The sequence below is a fragment of the Eptesicus fuscus genome, chromosome 14 (genome assembly GCF_027574615.1).
Source record: "Eptesicus fuscus isolate TK198812 chromosome 14, DD_ASM_mEF_20220401, whole genome shotgun sequence".
In the NCBI taxonomy this organism is placed as follows: Eukaryota; Metazoa; Chordata; class Mammalia; order Chiroptera; family Vespertilionidae; genus Eptesicus; species Eptesicus fuscus.
The window spans coordinates 39,431,582-39,447,068 of record NC_072486.1 but is presented as its reverse complement, the minus strand read 5'-3'; the positions used below and the strand labels follow the sequence as shown (position 1 = coordinate 39,447,068).

Sequence of the window (15,487 nt, the reverse complement as noted above, 5' to 3'; positions counted from 1 at the left end):
GCAGAAGCATTAGTATTCTGCCTGAAATCATTTTAGCTCAGGAGACTCTGTTAAGGAACCCAAATCACATGTTCCTACTGTCTTTGCTATGAAACATTAAAATCTTGAAAGAATCAAGTTAAGACAGTTCTGGCAGATTTGTAACTAAGCACTTACCTTGTCACACAGCACTCCACATGTCACACTAGTTTCCTGTGCACAGCGTGTATACAATGGGCTAGATGTCATGGGCATTGCTTCACAAAATTATTTTAAATGCCTGGGGTATTCTTGGTTTTTCCCATTTTTATGCCATTTTTCACATGCTGTCTCTTGCCCTGCAGTTTACATAGGCCCGTCGTGTCTCAAATTCTGTTCTGGCAGAGGACAGTGCACTCGGCATGGCTGCAGGTGAGCCTTTTAAAATTCTACTTACACTTCTTTTTTTTTTTGGTATATACTTTATATGTTTAAGCCACAAATCATTTTAACCTAATATTTTTTCAGGGTTTTGAGGTCTTTGAAGACCAAAAGTAGGGTACTCCAAACGGAATTTAAGTGTAATACAATATTAAGTGTATTTTGTAAATTGACGTTAATGAATAAATTAATTTCTATTAAACTAAAATGTGAACAAATTTAGCATAGCTCATGTAAATTCGTGAACAAATTTAAGTTCATGTAGCTTGATGACTGCCTTTTCTGTATTTAGTTATGTTCTTTAATATGTTATTTTTCCATAGACTTGTTCTAGTGTTCGTGAGTCATATTTTAATTCCTAGCACACTTTGTAAAATTAATTATTTTTTTAATATATTTTATTGATTTTTTACAGAGAGGAAGGGAGAGAGATAGAGAGTTAGAAACATCGATGAGAGAGAAACATCGATCAGCTGCCTCCTGCACGCCCCCCACTGGGGATGTGCCCACAACCAAGGTACATGCCCTTGACCGGAATCGAACCTGGGACCTTTCAGTCCGCAGGCCGACGCTCTATCCACTGAGCCAAACCGGTTTCGGCTAAAATTAATTATGACAATCCTGACCCATGGACCTAATGCTAAAGGAAACTGAGTGAGCCAAATTTAGCAGATTTGATAAGAAAATTCATCTTTAAATATAACTTTGCAATTTTGCTTCCTTTTGAAAATCATTTGGGTCTTTAAAATGATGTGTAAGGTATATTACATAATGTTGAATATTAGTGTGAAATTATACATAGATAATGTAATATCCAGGTACCACTGGATATTCCCATGTTAATATTTAATTATAAGATATCCTAAAAATCCCTGAAACCACAGACAATCTTTGTTACACAGATAAGTTTTCAGCAAGATTATCTAGTCTGTTTTTTTTCTTGTCCTCCAAAGAGTAATTAATTAATTAGCCAATTACTTCATTACTAGCACACTCATAAAAGACCTTTGGACCTATTCTTTGTGAATTATATGTCTGAGGTAAGACACTTGCCAGTACTGAGATTAGAGTATAGAGTATCAGGTTAACTTTTTAATTATATTTCAATGAATTTAATTAACAGAGAACTCACTCTGCACAATGGAAATGTTTTATAAAGTATGGAAAGAATTTCAAAATTCCTATTCATATTTCAAAACATAATTTGCATCTCTTTGCTTTTTCATATAACCACCAACTCCCACTCAGAAACACTAACTCATTAGATCTATGAATCATGGACTGGTATTTTCTTCAAGTTGTTACCTTTATTCATTTTCCATAACCAGGCCATCCTCTGGTTTAAGGCATTTTAAATAAAATTAACACAAGGAGGCCAGACACTTTAGTAATTCCTGACATTGTCCTGAAAATTTTTGAAAACAAATTACCTAAAAGGGCAGCTGCTTTTATTAATAAAAATAGAAAGTGCTATTTTTAAAGACCTATCTATAATTACAGTAGTTATGTGTCATACTTCATTTATTATGTACAATATCCTTGTTAGCATTCAGTAGTTTTATTACAGCAACCATCTGTGTTACTCATGATGGATGCAAACAGAAATCTGAATGGCTGTTTTATGTCTTCGGGCATCATTCTCTTTTGACACTATACATTATACCGAATAATCATAGCCTTCACCTCTGGAAGTTTTACAGAATGTTTTCATGAGTTGGAACTTTGGGTTGGTTGTGTTGGTTTTTATTTGTATTTCTGACAATGTTTTATGTAATATTCATTGGCTTTATGCATTTGTGGCTGAGCTCTAGGTTTGGCCACTACATCCTTTTCCAGCAATATGCGCCTTGTCAAGTTTGAGCAAAATTGCAGAGAAAAGAAATTCATATTCACCCAGCCAGCAGAGCTCAATGGTTGAGTGTTGAGGTCGTGGTTCGATTCCCAGTCAGGGCACATGCCTGGGTCGCAGGCTCCATCTGCAGTGTGGGGCATGCAGGAGGCAGTTGATCAATGATTCTCTCTCATCGTTGATGTTTCTATCTCTCTCTCCCTCTCCCTTCCTCTCGGAAATCAATAAAAATATATTTTTAAGTGAATTCATATTCAATACCACTAATTTCCTTTAAACAGATCCTTGAAATTTGGGACTCTGCAGCTTTGTGTCTCTCCAGATTGCTCCTCTCATCACTACCATTATTTGCTACCAGAATTCCACCTCTCTTGTTCCCTAACACTTTCTTGCCTGTGTATAATCCCTTGGTCTGTGTATCTAAACTGACAACTCACTATCCTGATAAGCCCACCCCTGTTAGAGATGTTAAAGATGCTAATGAGAAGGGCAGAGAGCTTAGAAACCTTTCTACACACGTGTCAGCCATGTATCTTACCAGGGAATGCTGCATTTGAGGGTGGGTAGATGAACCAATAGGGAACATCTTTGGAGTCAGGAGAGCCTCAGATCACTCCTGGAATCACCTGTGTGTGTTTTGCTGCAAAACAAAGGCTACAGAGGTATTTAAATATCTGAGTGGAATCCTAATTAGCATTCTATCCCAATTGTGTAACTTTTGACTAAAAGTATACTTTCAAAACCAGAATATTGGAACTGACTCTACTGTAAGTCATCTCTAAATGCTCACCAATTTCTCCCAGTCACTGGTCCTAAGAAGACACATTTAAGATACACAAAGGTGCATTTGTCCTGAAATACACTCTGGCAATTTTCTTGTTGGGGACACTGATTCCATTTTGTGGCCGTATTCAGTTTCCCAGTGTTAAAATGTGTCCTCTTTAGGTAAGTTGTAAGTCCTTCTTAGAAACTACTTGGCTATTCAGAGTCTGACTAAGTCAATGAGGTAACATGTGAAAGAAGCAAACTGTGTGAGGCTCATTTACATGCTCTGCAAAATATTGTTTTTCTTTCCCACTCCCAACTCTAATGCCAAGACAACCCTCAAACTTCAGTTTATGGTAGTTCTTGGCATTTTAGGGCCCAACTTCTTTGATAATATGATGATTGCTATAAACTTTCTCCCTCTGCATATCCAATGCACATAAAAGTTGGCATTTGATTTCAGCATGTTCATACATTCCTTGGACCTCTCTGAGGCCAAGCATGGATCCCAGTTTCAGAGCTAGTGGTAACAAACAAATAGCCGTCTGAGTTATACCATAATATCACTTCACTGGTACACTTGCTTTATAAAAGTCTTGTTTCAGACTAGGAAGTTTTGCATGCTTTCATGAGAACCCCCATGCCACCCCAAAAGACACCAATTTAATTTTGTAATGGGCTGGCTACATAGTAAATATAGTAAGAAAGAAATAATAAATAAAAATAAAGGGTTTGAAACTAATTCCTGATAAGTAAATTTCCTTAAATATAAAAAAGTTCTGAATTCAATTGTTGAGTCTTCTGGGATGAGTTTTTTCACTGGTAAAAGGCTCAGGGAGTTCCATACATATTCTAGTCAGCTAACATAAGCAGTGTATTCTTACATGGCAGCAGGCAGGTTGTTGTGGGTTTTTTTTTTTTCTCTTTTCCTTGAAGCACTACTAATTTGGGATTCCACTGAGAGTCAACACAGTTCTGCAAAAGACATCTATCTAGGTCAAGGGTGTAAGCATTTCCTTTAAAATGCCAATCTAAGTTTGAAATAGTTAAGGATACATTTATTTCCAATCTTTTTCAAATAATTCCCGTCACAAATATAATATGTATGTTTACACTTGTTCTTAAAGGAAATTTATTCTAGATATCTTATAGAAGCATTTTGTTTATGTTGTTTTTTTTACAAGTGAACATAATTATAGATAAAAGTATATGCCTTTGACAAAGATTTTAAATTGTAAATGTGCAAAAACATAGATCTATTTGAAGATAAATTGCTGGCATTGGTTGAAGGTGAGTGCTGAGTTATTGTTTTAAATTATAAGCTTTTTACAGCGGAGCTATGCAAAGTGTGTGTTCTTCTGTTAATGTTCACAGTCTGCCCTTACCAAGTCTTCTGATTCCGAATTCTCCAAAGACTAATGAGCCTTGCCTACCACTCAATCAAATTCTGGCCTCTGGACTTCCTCCTCCCCAGGGCAGATTCAGGAAGCTCTGAAAGGACCAACAGTTTAAGATTTAATTTCATGGGCTCTCTTTCAGGTGTGACCCTGGATTTTCTGGCCCAGCTTGCGAGATGGCATCCCAGACATTCCCAATGTTTATTTCTGAAAGCTTTGGCAGTTCCCGGCTCTCCTCTTACCATAACTTTTACTCTATCCGTGGTGCTGAAGTCAGCTTTGGCTGTGGTGTCCTGGCCAGTGGTAAGGCCCTGGTTTTCAACAAAGATGGGAGGCGTCAGCTAATTACATCTTTCCTTGACAGCTCACAATCCAGGTGAGTGAAGGCAGGGTGGAATACATGCTGAAACCAGATAATAATGTTTGAATTTAGACCTATTAATTTTCTATTATTTATTTATTTTTGCTGATATATACATATTCTCATTTAAAACCAGGATGAGAGGGAGTTCATATAGGGTTAATTTGCCCTAGTTTCAAATAAACTAAAAAGCTCACTGATGACTTTAAGATACTAATGACTGACTAGAGTCTTAAAAATATGAAATGTTGGCATCAAAACTGTGTTCTCAAGCCAAGGACTAGTTAATTATTTATGTAGTTTTATTTATTTGACAGCTTGCAGAGGCTGATTAGATTTACATTGTCCCTTCCCCCAGTGCTTAATAAATAATGCAGTAAAGGAATGATTGGCATTTTAAGTGTACATACACAAGTCATAGGATACAGATATGTATAAATATACAGTTATATTTGTACATATGTATCTGTATATAAAGCAGGTGTGTTGACCTTATCTTCTACACATATTCATACATCTCACAGTGAAATCACATTTTATAAAAGAGGGATGAGTGGAAACCTACAGCTTTGGGGTAGTTCATTTAAATTTGTTTGAAATTCTTTATAAACCAAGATGAGCATTATGATTAAAAATGTTTGTACACACACTAATTATAGACAATTCATGTCTAGGTTTCTTCAGTTCACATTGAGGCTGGGGAGCAAGTCTGTTCTGAGCACATGCAAAGCCCCTGACCAGCCCGGGGAAGGAGTGTTACTGCATTATTCTTATGATAATGGGATAACTTGGAAACTCTTGGAGCACTACTCATATCTCAACTATCATGAGCCCAGGTATGTTGCAAATCATTTGGAAAAAATAGTTAGAGTAATTGCTCTTTCCTGAGGAAATCTTCATTCAAATGGTGTAAGATTCCAGATATTTTTTCACTGCAAGATGGTGAGGACAAAGATTGATGAATCTTAAAATGAAAAATTAGCAAGCTACATTCTTCTAACCCAATAAATTTGGAGAAATTTATTCTCATATTTTGAAATGTGCATATAAGAGAAATAATTTGATGCCTAGGAAAGAGAAAAATACTTAATACTATTTTTCTCATTTAACTATAGTGCAAACTATTAAATATGATTTTAATATAATACTGAATTATAAATGCTATTGATGAATATTTGATAGCAATACAGTATTACAGTATCTTATAATAAATCATATGAAATAATAACTCATAAAATATGATCAATAAATTTGTACTATAATTAAGAAATGAATATAAATTAATTTTTCTAGCATGTATAGAGTCCCTGGCAAAGGTGGAGTGTGAGGATATAACTTAAGTCCCTTCTTTACGCTCCTTCTATTTTTCTTTAGCTTATGTATTTCACAATCTATAAGTCACAGTTGTGAGACTTAAGTTTCACTTAAAGCTGAGTAGTAACCACTATAAGTGGTACAATTTCAGAGATGTCCAAATCATCTTCATCCCTTTCAGAACATTTATTAATCTGCTCACTGGAATTCCTTTAAAATATCAGGAAAAGAGTAGGATGAGAAAGTGAAAATACCATTGTAAGAGGTTAACACTGTGGCTTACATTCCCAGTCAGATATAAAGAACTCACTCCTTGAAGTCCATGCGGATCATGGGGAGATGTGAAAAAGACTGAGGCTGTGGGCACTGAGGTTCGTGTGGGCACCGTGGCAACTGGCAGGAGCACTGATGATAGCTTTGACATACTTGAGCATTTTTTAAAAATATTTTTTATTGATTTTAGAGAGGAAGGGAGAGGAGAGAGAGAGAGAGAAACATCAATAATGAGAGAGAATCATTGATCGGCTGCTTCCTGCATGCCCCCCATTGGGGGATCAAGCCCGCAACCTGGGCATGTGTCCTGACCGGGAATTGAACAGTAACTCCAGGTTCATAGGTCGACACTCAACCACTGAGCCATGCTGGTCGGGCAAACCTGAGCATTTTTCATAGGGCTGTTTCCAGAATTAAGGATTTACTAATTGATGAGAACTTTTATTTTCATGGAAAATAAAGTAGCATGTATCAGAGGTTATAGTTAACAACTATTATGAATTATAAACACTATATAAAATTTTAAGAACATACCAGATGTATTGGATATTTTCCTTTAAAGGTAAATGTAAGGCTAAACTCAACTTTCTCACTCAGTAGACACATATGAATACAAAAGAAACATTTCATAGGCTCTCCACAGTGAACATTAAAAGAAAATTTTAAATCAACGTGATAATAATAACGATGAAAACATGAAAAAAGGTCACCACCCTAAGTTAACTTGGCCTAAAGCACAATTTTTTCTAACAAGGATGGACAGCTCCAAAATTCAGTAATCAATCTATATCATGAAATTAAATTAATCTTTGTTGATATGAAAAATAATTACACATTTAATGTGCTATTGCAAAGGTGCATTTAATCTTGCCTGCCACTTGACAGCAGCATTTTTCTTCTAAGCAGGACCAAGGTGGCTCTTCAGCATTAGGTATGTGCATAGCTTGAAAGATTAAGATCAGAATGGAGATTTTCTTTCAAGAAGAGGGGAGAACACTTTCATTTTCTATATATGTACCCCTGTCTGAGACTCTTCTTCCCTCCCCCTCTCTCTTACAAATATTAATAAAAGGTGATTGACAGAAGTGGAATTTGATATATTCTAAATGCTAAATTATATCTTATGTGATAAGTAATACAAACCACATAAATTCTTCACAAGAAAGTTAAATATATCTTGATGCCGTTAGCCATTGCTGTATTTTCTTCAGCATAATGTGCTGCCTGTAATTGCTCTGAATTCCATATTGTTCCTTTCTGTCATGGTTGTTTGAAAATGAAGTATGATCTATAAATTAGATATGTTAATTGGCTAACCATTACTACTCCTAGCCAATTTCTAATAATTTGCTTGCCTATGATTCATTCAGTAAATAAAAGAACTCTATGTGCTTGTTATTTATAAAATTGAGAGTCTGTGAATATATTTTAGTTAATCTTTTAATTCAAACTGATTATGATGTCTTGTGAAATAATTGGTATTTTTATTAATGTTAAGCTTTGTATCACTGATGAGACTAAAGTTATTCTATATATTTCTTTTCTTATTCTGCATTTTTCTTAATTTTGGGGCTTGTTCTTATATTCTAAAATTATTATGAAGCCTAATGTTATTTTATTTTGACTATTATATTTTATTGTAAGAAATACTAGAGGCCCGGTGCATGAAATTCATGCATTGGGGTGTGTGTCCCTCAGCCCAGCCTGCACCCTCTCCAATCTGGGACTCCTTGAGGGATGTCCGACTGCCCTGTGAGATCAGGCCTAAACAGGCAGTCGGACATCCATCTCACAATCCAGGACTGCTGGCTCCCAACCGCTCACCTGCCTGCCTGCCTAATTGCCCCTAACTGCTTCTGCCTGCTAGCCTGATCAACACCTAACCACTCCCCTGCCAGCCTGATCGATGCCTAACTGCTCTCCTGCCAGCCTGATTGCCCCTACCTGCCCTCCCTTGCAGGCCTGATTCCCCCCAACTGCCCTTCCCTGTCGGCCTGGTCACCCCTAACTGACCTCCCCTACTGGCCCGATTGCCCCTAACTGCCCTCCCCTGCTGGTCTGGTCACCCCTAACTGCCCTCCCTTGCAGGCCTGATCACCCCCAACTGCCCTCCCTTGTAGGCCTGGTCCCTCCCAACTGCCCTCCCCTGCTGGCCTGATTGCCCCCAACTGCCCTCCCCTGCAGGCCTGGTCCATCCCAACTGCCCTCCCCTGCTGGTCTGATCACCCACAATTGCCCTCCCCTGCCAGCCATCTTGTGGTGGCCATCTTGTGTCCACATGGGGGCGGCCATCTTGTGTGTTGGAGGGATGGTCAATTGGCATATTACCTCTTTATTATATAGGATATGAACTTAGTATCTACTTTAAAAAGGAAGATTGATACAGAAAGTTAACCTAAGTTCCTGGGCTCTCTTCTAGGAATTTTCCAATCAAATGGTTCCATAGCTATTCTAACCAGCCCCTGTAATATGCATAGAGTGGTGAAAGCAATCTGCCACCCTACCCCAAGATATGAAGTAAAAGTCGAGAGCACAGACTCTAGAGCCAGGCTGCCCAGGTCTAGATCCTGGCATTGTCACTAAAAAGCTGCCTCTGTATTCAAATCTCTATTAGGGTACGCTGATAATAGTAGTTCATTCTCACAGCAAGAATTTAAATCCTTATGCCAGGTACTGTTCTAGGTGCTAGGACACAATAGTGAAAAACTGACTCTGCCATAAGGATATTATCCCAACTTCATAGCTGAAGATGCTGAGCCACATAGAAGTTTAGTATCTCCCCAAGAGTCTGGTTATAGACCACAGTCTTAATATCTCTGCCAGAGAAAATATTGGTCATTTCAATTACATTATCATATCTACTAGTCTATACTAATTAAATACTAATATGCTAATTAGACCGGGAGATCTTCCAGGAGACCTTCCGGACATCCTTCCGGACAAAGCCATGGTGATAGGGCTGAGGGGTGATCAGGCTAGCAGCAGGGGCATTGGGGGCAATTAGGCCAGCAGGGGGGCACTTTTGGGGGCAAGCAGGTCAGCAGGGGGGCAGTTGGGGGCAAGCAGGCTGGCATGGGGGGCAGTTGGGAGCAAGCAGACCAGCAAGGGGGCAGTTGGGGGCAAGCAGGTTGGCATGGGGGGGCAGTTGGGGGAGATCAGGCTGTCAGGGGGGGCAGTTGTGGGTGATCAGGCCAACAGGGGGGAGCAGTAGGGGGCTATCAGGCTGGCAGGAGGACAGTTGGGGGCAATCAGGCCAGCGAGGGGGAGCAGTTGTGGGCAAGCAGGCTAGCAGGGGGGAAGTTGTGGGCAAGCAAGCCGGAGGGCGGGGGGAGGCAGTTGAGGGTGATCAGGCCGGCAGGCAGAGTGGTTAGGGGCGATCAGGTAGGCAGGCAGGTGAGCAGTTAGGAGCCAGAGGTCCTGGATTGCAAGAGGGATGTCTGACTGCCGGTTTAGGGTCAGATATTCCCCGAGGGGTCCCAGATTGGAGAGGGTTCAGGACAGGCTAAGAGACCCACCCCCCCTCGTGCACAAATTTTGTCCACCAGGCCACTAGTATACATATAAAAGCCTAAGCAACCATCATGACCAAACCACCAGATTGACCAGTCGACTATTCACTATAATGCGCACTGTCCACCAGGGGGCAGATGCTCAACACAGGAGCTGCCCCTTGGTGGTCACTGAACTCCCACAGCCAAAATTCTGTAGCCGCCCAACCTCCCACAGCCTCTCCCTCTGGCCGGCCAACCTCCCGAGGCTGCGATTGGGATTGGGTGAGATGGCCCCAATTGGCCCCAATCGCCAGCCAGGCCGAGGAACCGCACCTGTGCACGAATTCGTGCATCGGGCCTCTAGTACATAAATATGCACTTTATTTTCCTATAAAGTTTCCTGAGAAATTCCACTTTTCAGTTATTTTTTAAAATTATATTTATTTTCATCAGAGAGAATAGCAATTGTTTTTAAAATTATTAATATAAAGGAAAATTATAATTTTTAATAATTGCTAATTAAATTAAATTATTCAATTAAATCATATTTTCACTGTTGATCCAGTCTAAATATAGTTTTGGTTTATTTTTTATGTTTTTGGTATATTAATATTAATAATATACTTATTTAATAAACAAATGAATATTTAGAAAAATTACTCAGCAGACTGTGTAAAGTATTTAAAAACCATAAACATATTATAGCTATGTGTGTTAGCCTGAGAACTGTTTTTTAATTTATATTCCTGTATTTGAATATTGATTTTTCATTATTTAAAAGGTATGTTTTCTAACATTGCAAAAAGTCCTACCAGTTTCTTACTAGTAGTTTATGTAATCAATGATGATAGTCATGTTATTCTACCCATATTTCCATGTACAAGTTATTTAAAGGGACTATAGATACTTTTAATAACTTTTAGTGTTTAAAACATTACATTTCCAATATGTGATTTAAAGTTTCTTTATGCAATAACTAAAGATAACATAATGCAAATATTAAAATCAATCTAATTTCTTAGTAAACCACACAGACATTAAAAATTTTTAATAATTTATTTCTAAGTTATCCAACTGTCACTGTCTTGAGAGTTTTTCTTTGCTCACTAAAGAAAGACTCAGTGCCTTCACTGTGCATTTACTGCAAACACCTCTCCTGGTGTTTAATTGCACATTGATGGGAGACAAATGTTCCATTTGCCATTTGCTTCACATCTCACCTTGTGTATGCGTGTGAGCAGCATGGCACTGTGATTTATGGAGCTTTCAAGCAGATGTCATTGCAGTGACAATTAATGTATGGTTCCTGCTGCTGTGTACAATAATTGCTCCTGGAAATTAGATATTATTCTTAATTTTCTTCTCCATTTGTCAGGTAAAGGTTTGTTGTCATAGCCACCATGACACAGCAAGTGACCTTGCACACTATGCTACACTCATGGGAATAAGGAAGTGCCATGGTTCAACCAGCCCCAAACTCTAATGCGTGTAACAAGCTGCCATAAATCCTTTAGCAGCACTAACTGGTTTGGCTCAGTGGATAGAGCGTCGGCCTGTGGACTCAAGGGTCCCAGGTTTGATTCCGGTCAAGGGAATGTACCTTGGTTGCGGGCACATACCCAGTGGGGAGTGTGCAGGAGGCAGCTGATCGATGTTTCTCTCTCATCAATGTTTCTAACTCTCTATCCCTCTCCCTTCCTCTCTGTAAAAAATCATTAAAATATATTTTAAATAAATAAATAAATAAATCCTTTAGCAGACTGAGACGAATCCTGCCACTTTGAGAACTGTGTTTTACTGACTTAGCTTTTCTGAGATCAGATGAGTGAAACAAAAGTCACATTTTTTTTTTAGATTCTTAAAAGTGTTTAGAAGATTTTGTTGGAGTCAGGCAGGAAAATTGGAAATTTCAGAAGAATATTTGTAATAGTGGAAGAAAACTGTTTAAAAATACTATACAGCAGAAAAAAGAATTCTGCTATACGTGTTTGTATTTTAAGATGTCAGAGTAACATAAAATTTTTTACTTTTTCTCCTTTAGAATAATCTCCGTAGAATTACCAGATGATGCAAGACAGTTTGGAATTCAGTTCAGATGGTGGCAACCGTATCATTCTTCCCAAGGAGAAGATGTATGGGCTATCGATGAGATTATCATGACATCTGTTCTTTTCAACAGCATTAGTCTTGACTTTACCAATCTTGTGGAGGTCACTCAGTCTCTGGGATTCTACCTGGGAAATGTTCAGCCATACTGTGGCCATGACTGGACCCTGTGGTAAGGACTTCATCTTTGTTCTTGTTGTTACAATTTGCATTGAGGATTAGAACATAAGGAGGATCTTCCAGTGCAGCTAGCACTTAGTCATTTGTTGACAAATATTTACTGAACATGAATCATTTGAAAGTCGTTATTATGTCTACAAGTAAGCTATCTTTGGAAGGAGGACCCAAAAAAACTGATAGGTTTAAATAAATACAAAATTTCACCATATTTATTCATCTCATTTTTATTTACCACCATTAAATATAAAAACTTTCCTCAATAAGTGTTAATAACTAAAGTGAATAACATTCTCCCTTCATGGAGACCCTCCATAATCATAGTGAAATGTGAAATCTCTCTAATGCTATTTTAATAAAACAATAATTAGTTCTATTTTTATGCTTTCATCAAGTCCAAGAAGATTTTCCATCTTAATTTGTTAATGTGGATCTCCTTTTTAATCCATTTTATCAGCCATATTAACTCATCTGGTTAATATCAGTGGGGTTTCAAGATTGTGGTGTGTCTTAGTCAAGATACCTTTCGTTCTTAGATATCTCCTCCATGTTCATATGCAAACTTAATTATACATTAATTAAACTTAATTATATGTTAAGCAGTAAATAAATAATTTAAGGCTACGATTAGAACTTCAAGAATAATAATAGGATGACACAACAGTGATTAATTAGACAGGGGTTGGCTGCTTTAAATAGAGAGGAGGAGGCCATGTTCATATCGTTCAAATAGTGGATATGATACATTCCACGGCTTAGAAAGTGGAAGAACAAGGAAGCTCCACACACGTGAATATCTGAAGGAAGAGCAGTCTAACTGCGGGAAACTTTGTGGTTAAAGTCTCCAGAACAAGAGTGGCCGTGGCATGTTCGAGGATCAGGAAGGAAGCCAATGGTGATTGAGCCCAGGTAGCGAATGTGAGGAATACAAGCCAAGAGATGTGCATAGGCCAGGTCACACTGGGCCTTCTACGCCCAGAAATCCTGGATTAAAACTCAAGTCTGCTTAATTCCAAAACCCATAGCCTTCACCACTATGCATTCTGCTCTCTCTCTCTCTCTCTCTCTCTCTCTCTCTCTCTCTCTCTCTCTCTGGGTTTCTTTAGAACTTTAAACATGATTGAGGAAGAATTTTCTAAGAGACTTTTACCATCTACTGAGTCATGGTCAAACCAATTTAATTTCTCCAGATGAAGCTTGCCGAAAGCCATTCACCACAGTTGTCTCCAGAGAGCATATCATAAGTAACCCATCAGTGACCTTATCATAATTAGAGGTAAATTTCACACACCATTGCACAGAAAATTACCTTTGATGGGGATTGTGTAGGGACAGTCCCATCTCGCACACAGCAGGCTAAAAGTCTAGCATCAGAATGACAGCTAATGGAATGGAAGTACTGCTGATCACTTCTGCTGCAAGCACTGTCAGACTAGATACAATGAAATTTCTATGCAACAAAATAGGAAAAGCGACCGTGTTTTCTCTAGTTGATAGCCTCAGCTGCTTGTTTTCATGTATATTCTTTTTTTTAATCCTGGAGCCTTCAAAAAAATAATAAAGGGGTGAAGCAAATGACATACAAAGATATAAACCAAAATGAGGTTTTTGGAATTTTATGATTTTGAAATTTTAAATTGACCTGAATTAACAGTAATCAAGTTGGTCATATACCATAAAACTATATCCCCCAAGAGTAATGTAGTTGTTTTTTCCACCACTTTTAATACAACAAAGAGTCATATCAGGAATGCAAGTCCTGTATCATGTTTATTTTCAGAAATAGTTAACATCAGCTTAAATAAACTCCAAAGTTGCTGAGCATTTTAATTTAACACTTGGGTTGAATGCATGATAACAGCAGTTTAATTTATATGCTTTGATCAAACCCTAAGAACAATATCCTTTCACACAAGTCTGATGAATATTCTTAACCCACCACTGCTTTAATTGGTGGAGATACATTTACTTTGTGAAAGTACAATCACAATAATTATAGAAAACCATAAGAAAATATAAATAAGTGTACAATCCCCATGGGAACCTTGAGCAGCACAATAGGAGTTTTATTAACAACCACATGTGAGCAATCAGATTTGACTTTCTGATCTTCTCTGAAATGAAAAGGAATTGTCCTAGTTAAGAAACAACAGAGAGTATACTCTGGCAGTGATAATGAGACTAGAGAAAGACATTAACCACTTTAATAAGAACATGAAAAATGCTTGCTGCTTATTAAAATGAAACAACATGGAAGACCTCAAACTGTTCCCATTTTCTTAGCCAATGAATCAGCATAAAGCCCCTTTTAATGACACTGTTTTCTCTCTACTACTGTTGAGGAACATATTGTCCAAGTTCAATGTGAACTCACTTTGCTATAATATTAAAATTCAAATGATGGTATTGACCAACTATTTATCATAACTTCCTAGCCCTAAAACAAATTATTTTTTAATGCAAAACCTTTGGAGTATATTATCTTATTAAGAAAAAATTCTTTGAACATGTTAATAAATTAGTGGTCTGTGCCCTTCAATAACCTTGTTTCTCTCAAGAGAAATTTTGAAATGTATACATGTCTCCTACAGATAGCTGGTGTTAAATTAATTATTGTTGGCTTTTCCCAGCTGTGAGTTCATTTGGTTCTCATTTTCTAACTCATGATTTTCCATGAGCATGGATTGTTGTTACTGAGAATATTCTCCAGGGAAAACTTGTACAATTACTTTTTCATTAGAAGAACCACAGTCAATATGCTATAAATCACTTTACAATGTATCATCTTGGAGCATGTTTTTCTGTGGAGAAATGAATTGTTTTTAATTATTTGTAGTACTTTTCTTCCATACACAGTATCTGAAATCAGAATCTCTACTTTATATTCTAAAAATAGTCTAAAATCTCTTACATATATTCTAAGATCACTAAGGGAATACTTTTAATGTGGAGATTTATTAAAGACTAGAGGCCCAGTGCATGAAATTCATGCACGGGGGGGGGGGGTCTTCTCAGCCCAGCCTGCACCCTCTCCAATCTGGGACCCCTCAGGGGATGTCCAACTGCCAGTTTAGGCCCGATCCCACAGGACATCCCTCTCACAATCCTGGACAGCTGGATCCTAATCGCTCACCTGCCTGCCTGCCTGCCTGGTCACCCCTAACTGCCCCCCCTTGCTGGCCTGATCGCCCCTCACTGCCTTTGTGTGCCAGCCTGATCTCCCCTAACTGCCCGCCCCTGCTGGCCTGGTTGCCCCTAACTGCCCCCCACTGCTGGCCAGGTTGCCCCCAACTTCCCCCTCCCCACCAGCCTTGTCACCCCTTACTGCCCCCTCTGCCTGCCTGGTTGACCCCAA

General features: G+C 38.3%; 1 protein-coding gene across 2 annotated transcripts in view; it reads left to right on the top strand.

The window, feature by feature from the left end:
- The window catches only part of RELN (reelin), a 455,662-nt gene that overhangs the window by 300,133 nt on the left and 140,042 nt on the right, over nt 1–15,487 (top strand). For both annotated transcript variants that reach the window (XM_008149850.3, XM_008149843.3), the window contains exons 17-20: nt 324–390; nt 4,553–4,786; nt 5,446–5,607; nt 11,891–12,127. In XM_008149850.3, coding sequence (XP_008148072.2) covers nt 324–390; nt 4,553–4,786; nt 5,446–5,607; nt 11,891–12,127 — 700 coding nt within the window. The remainder of the gene's footprint in view (nt 1–323; nt 391–4,552; nt 4,787–5,445; nt 5,608–11,890; nt 12,128–15,487) is intronic.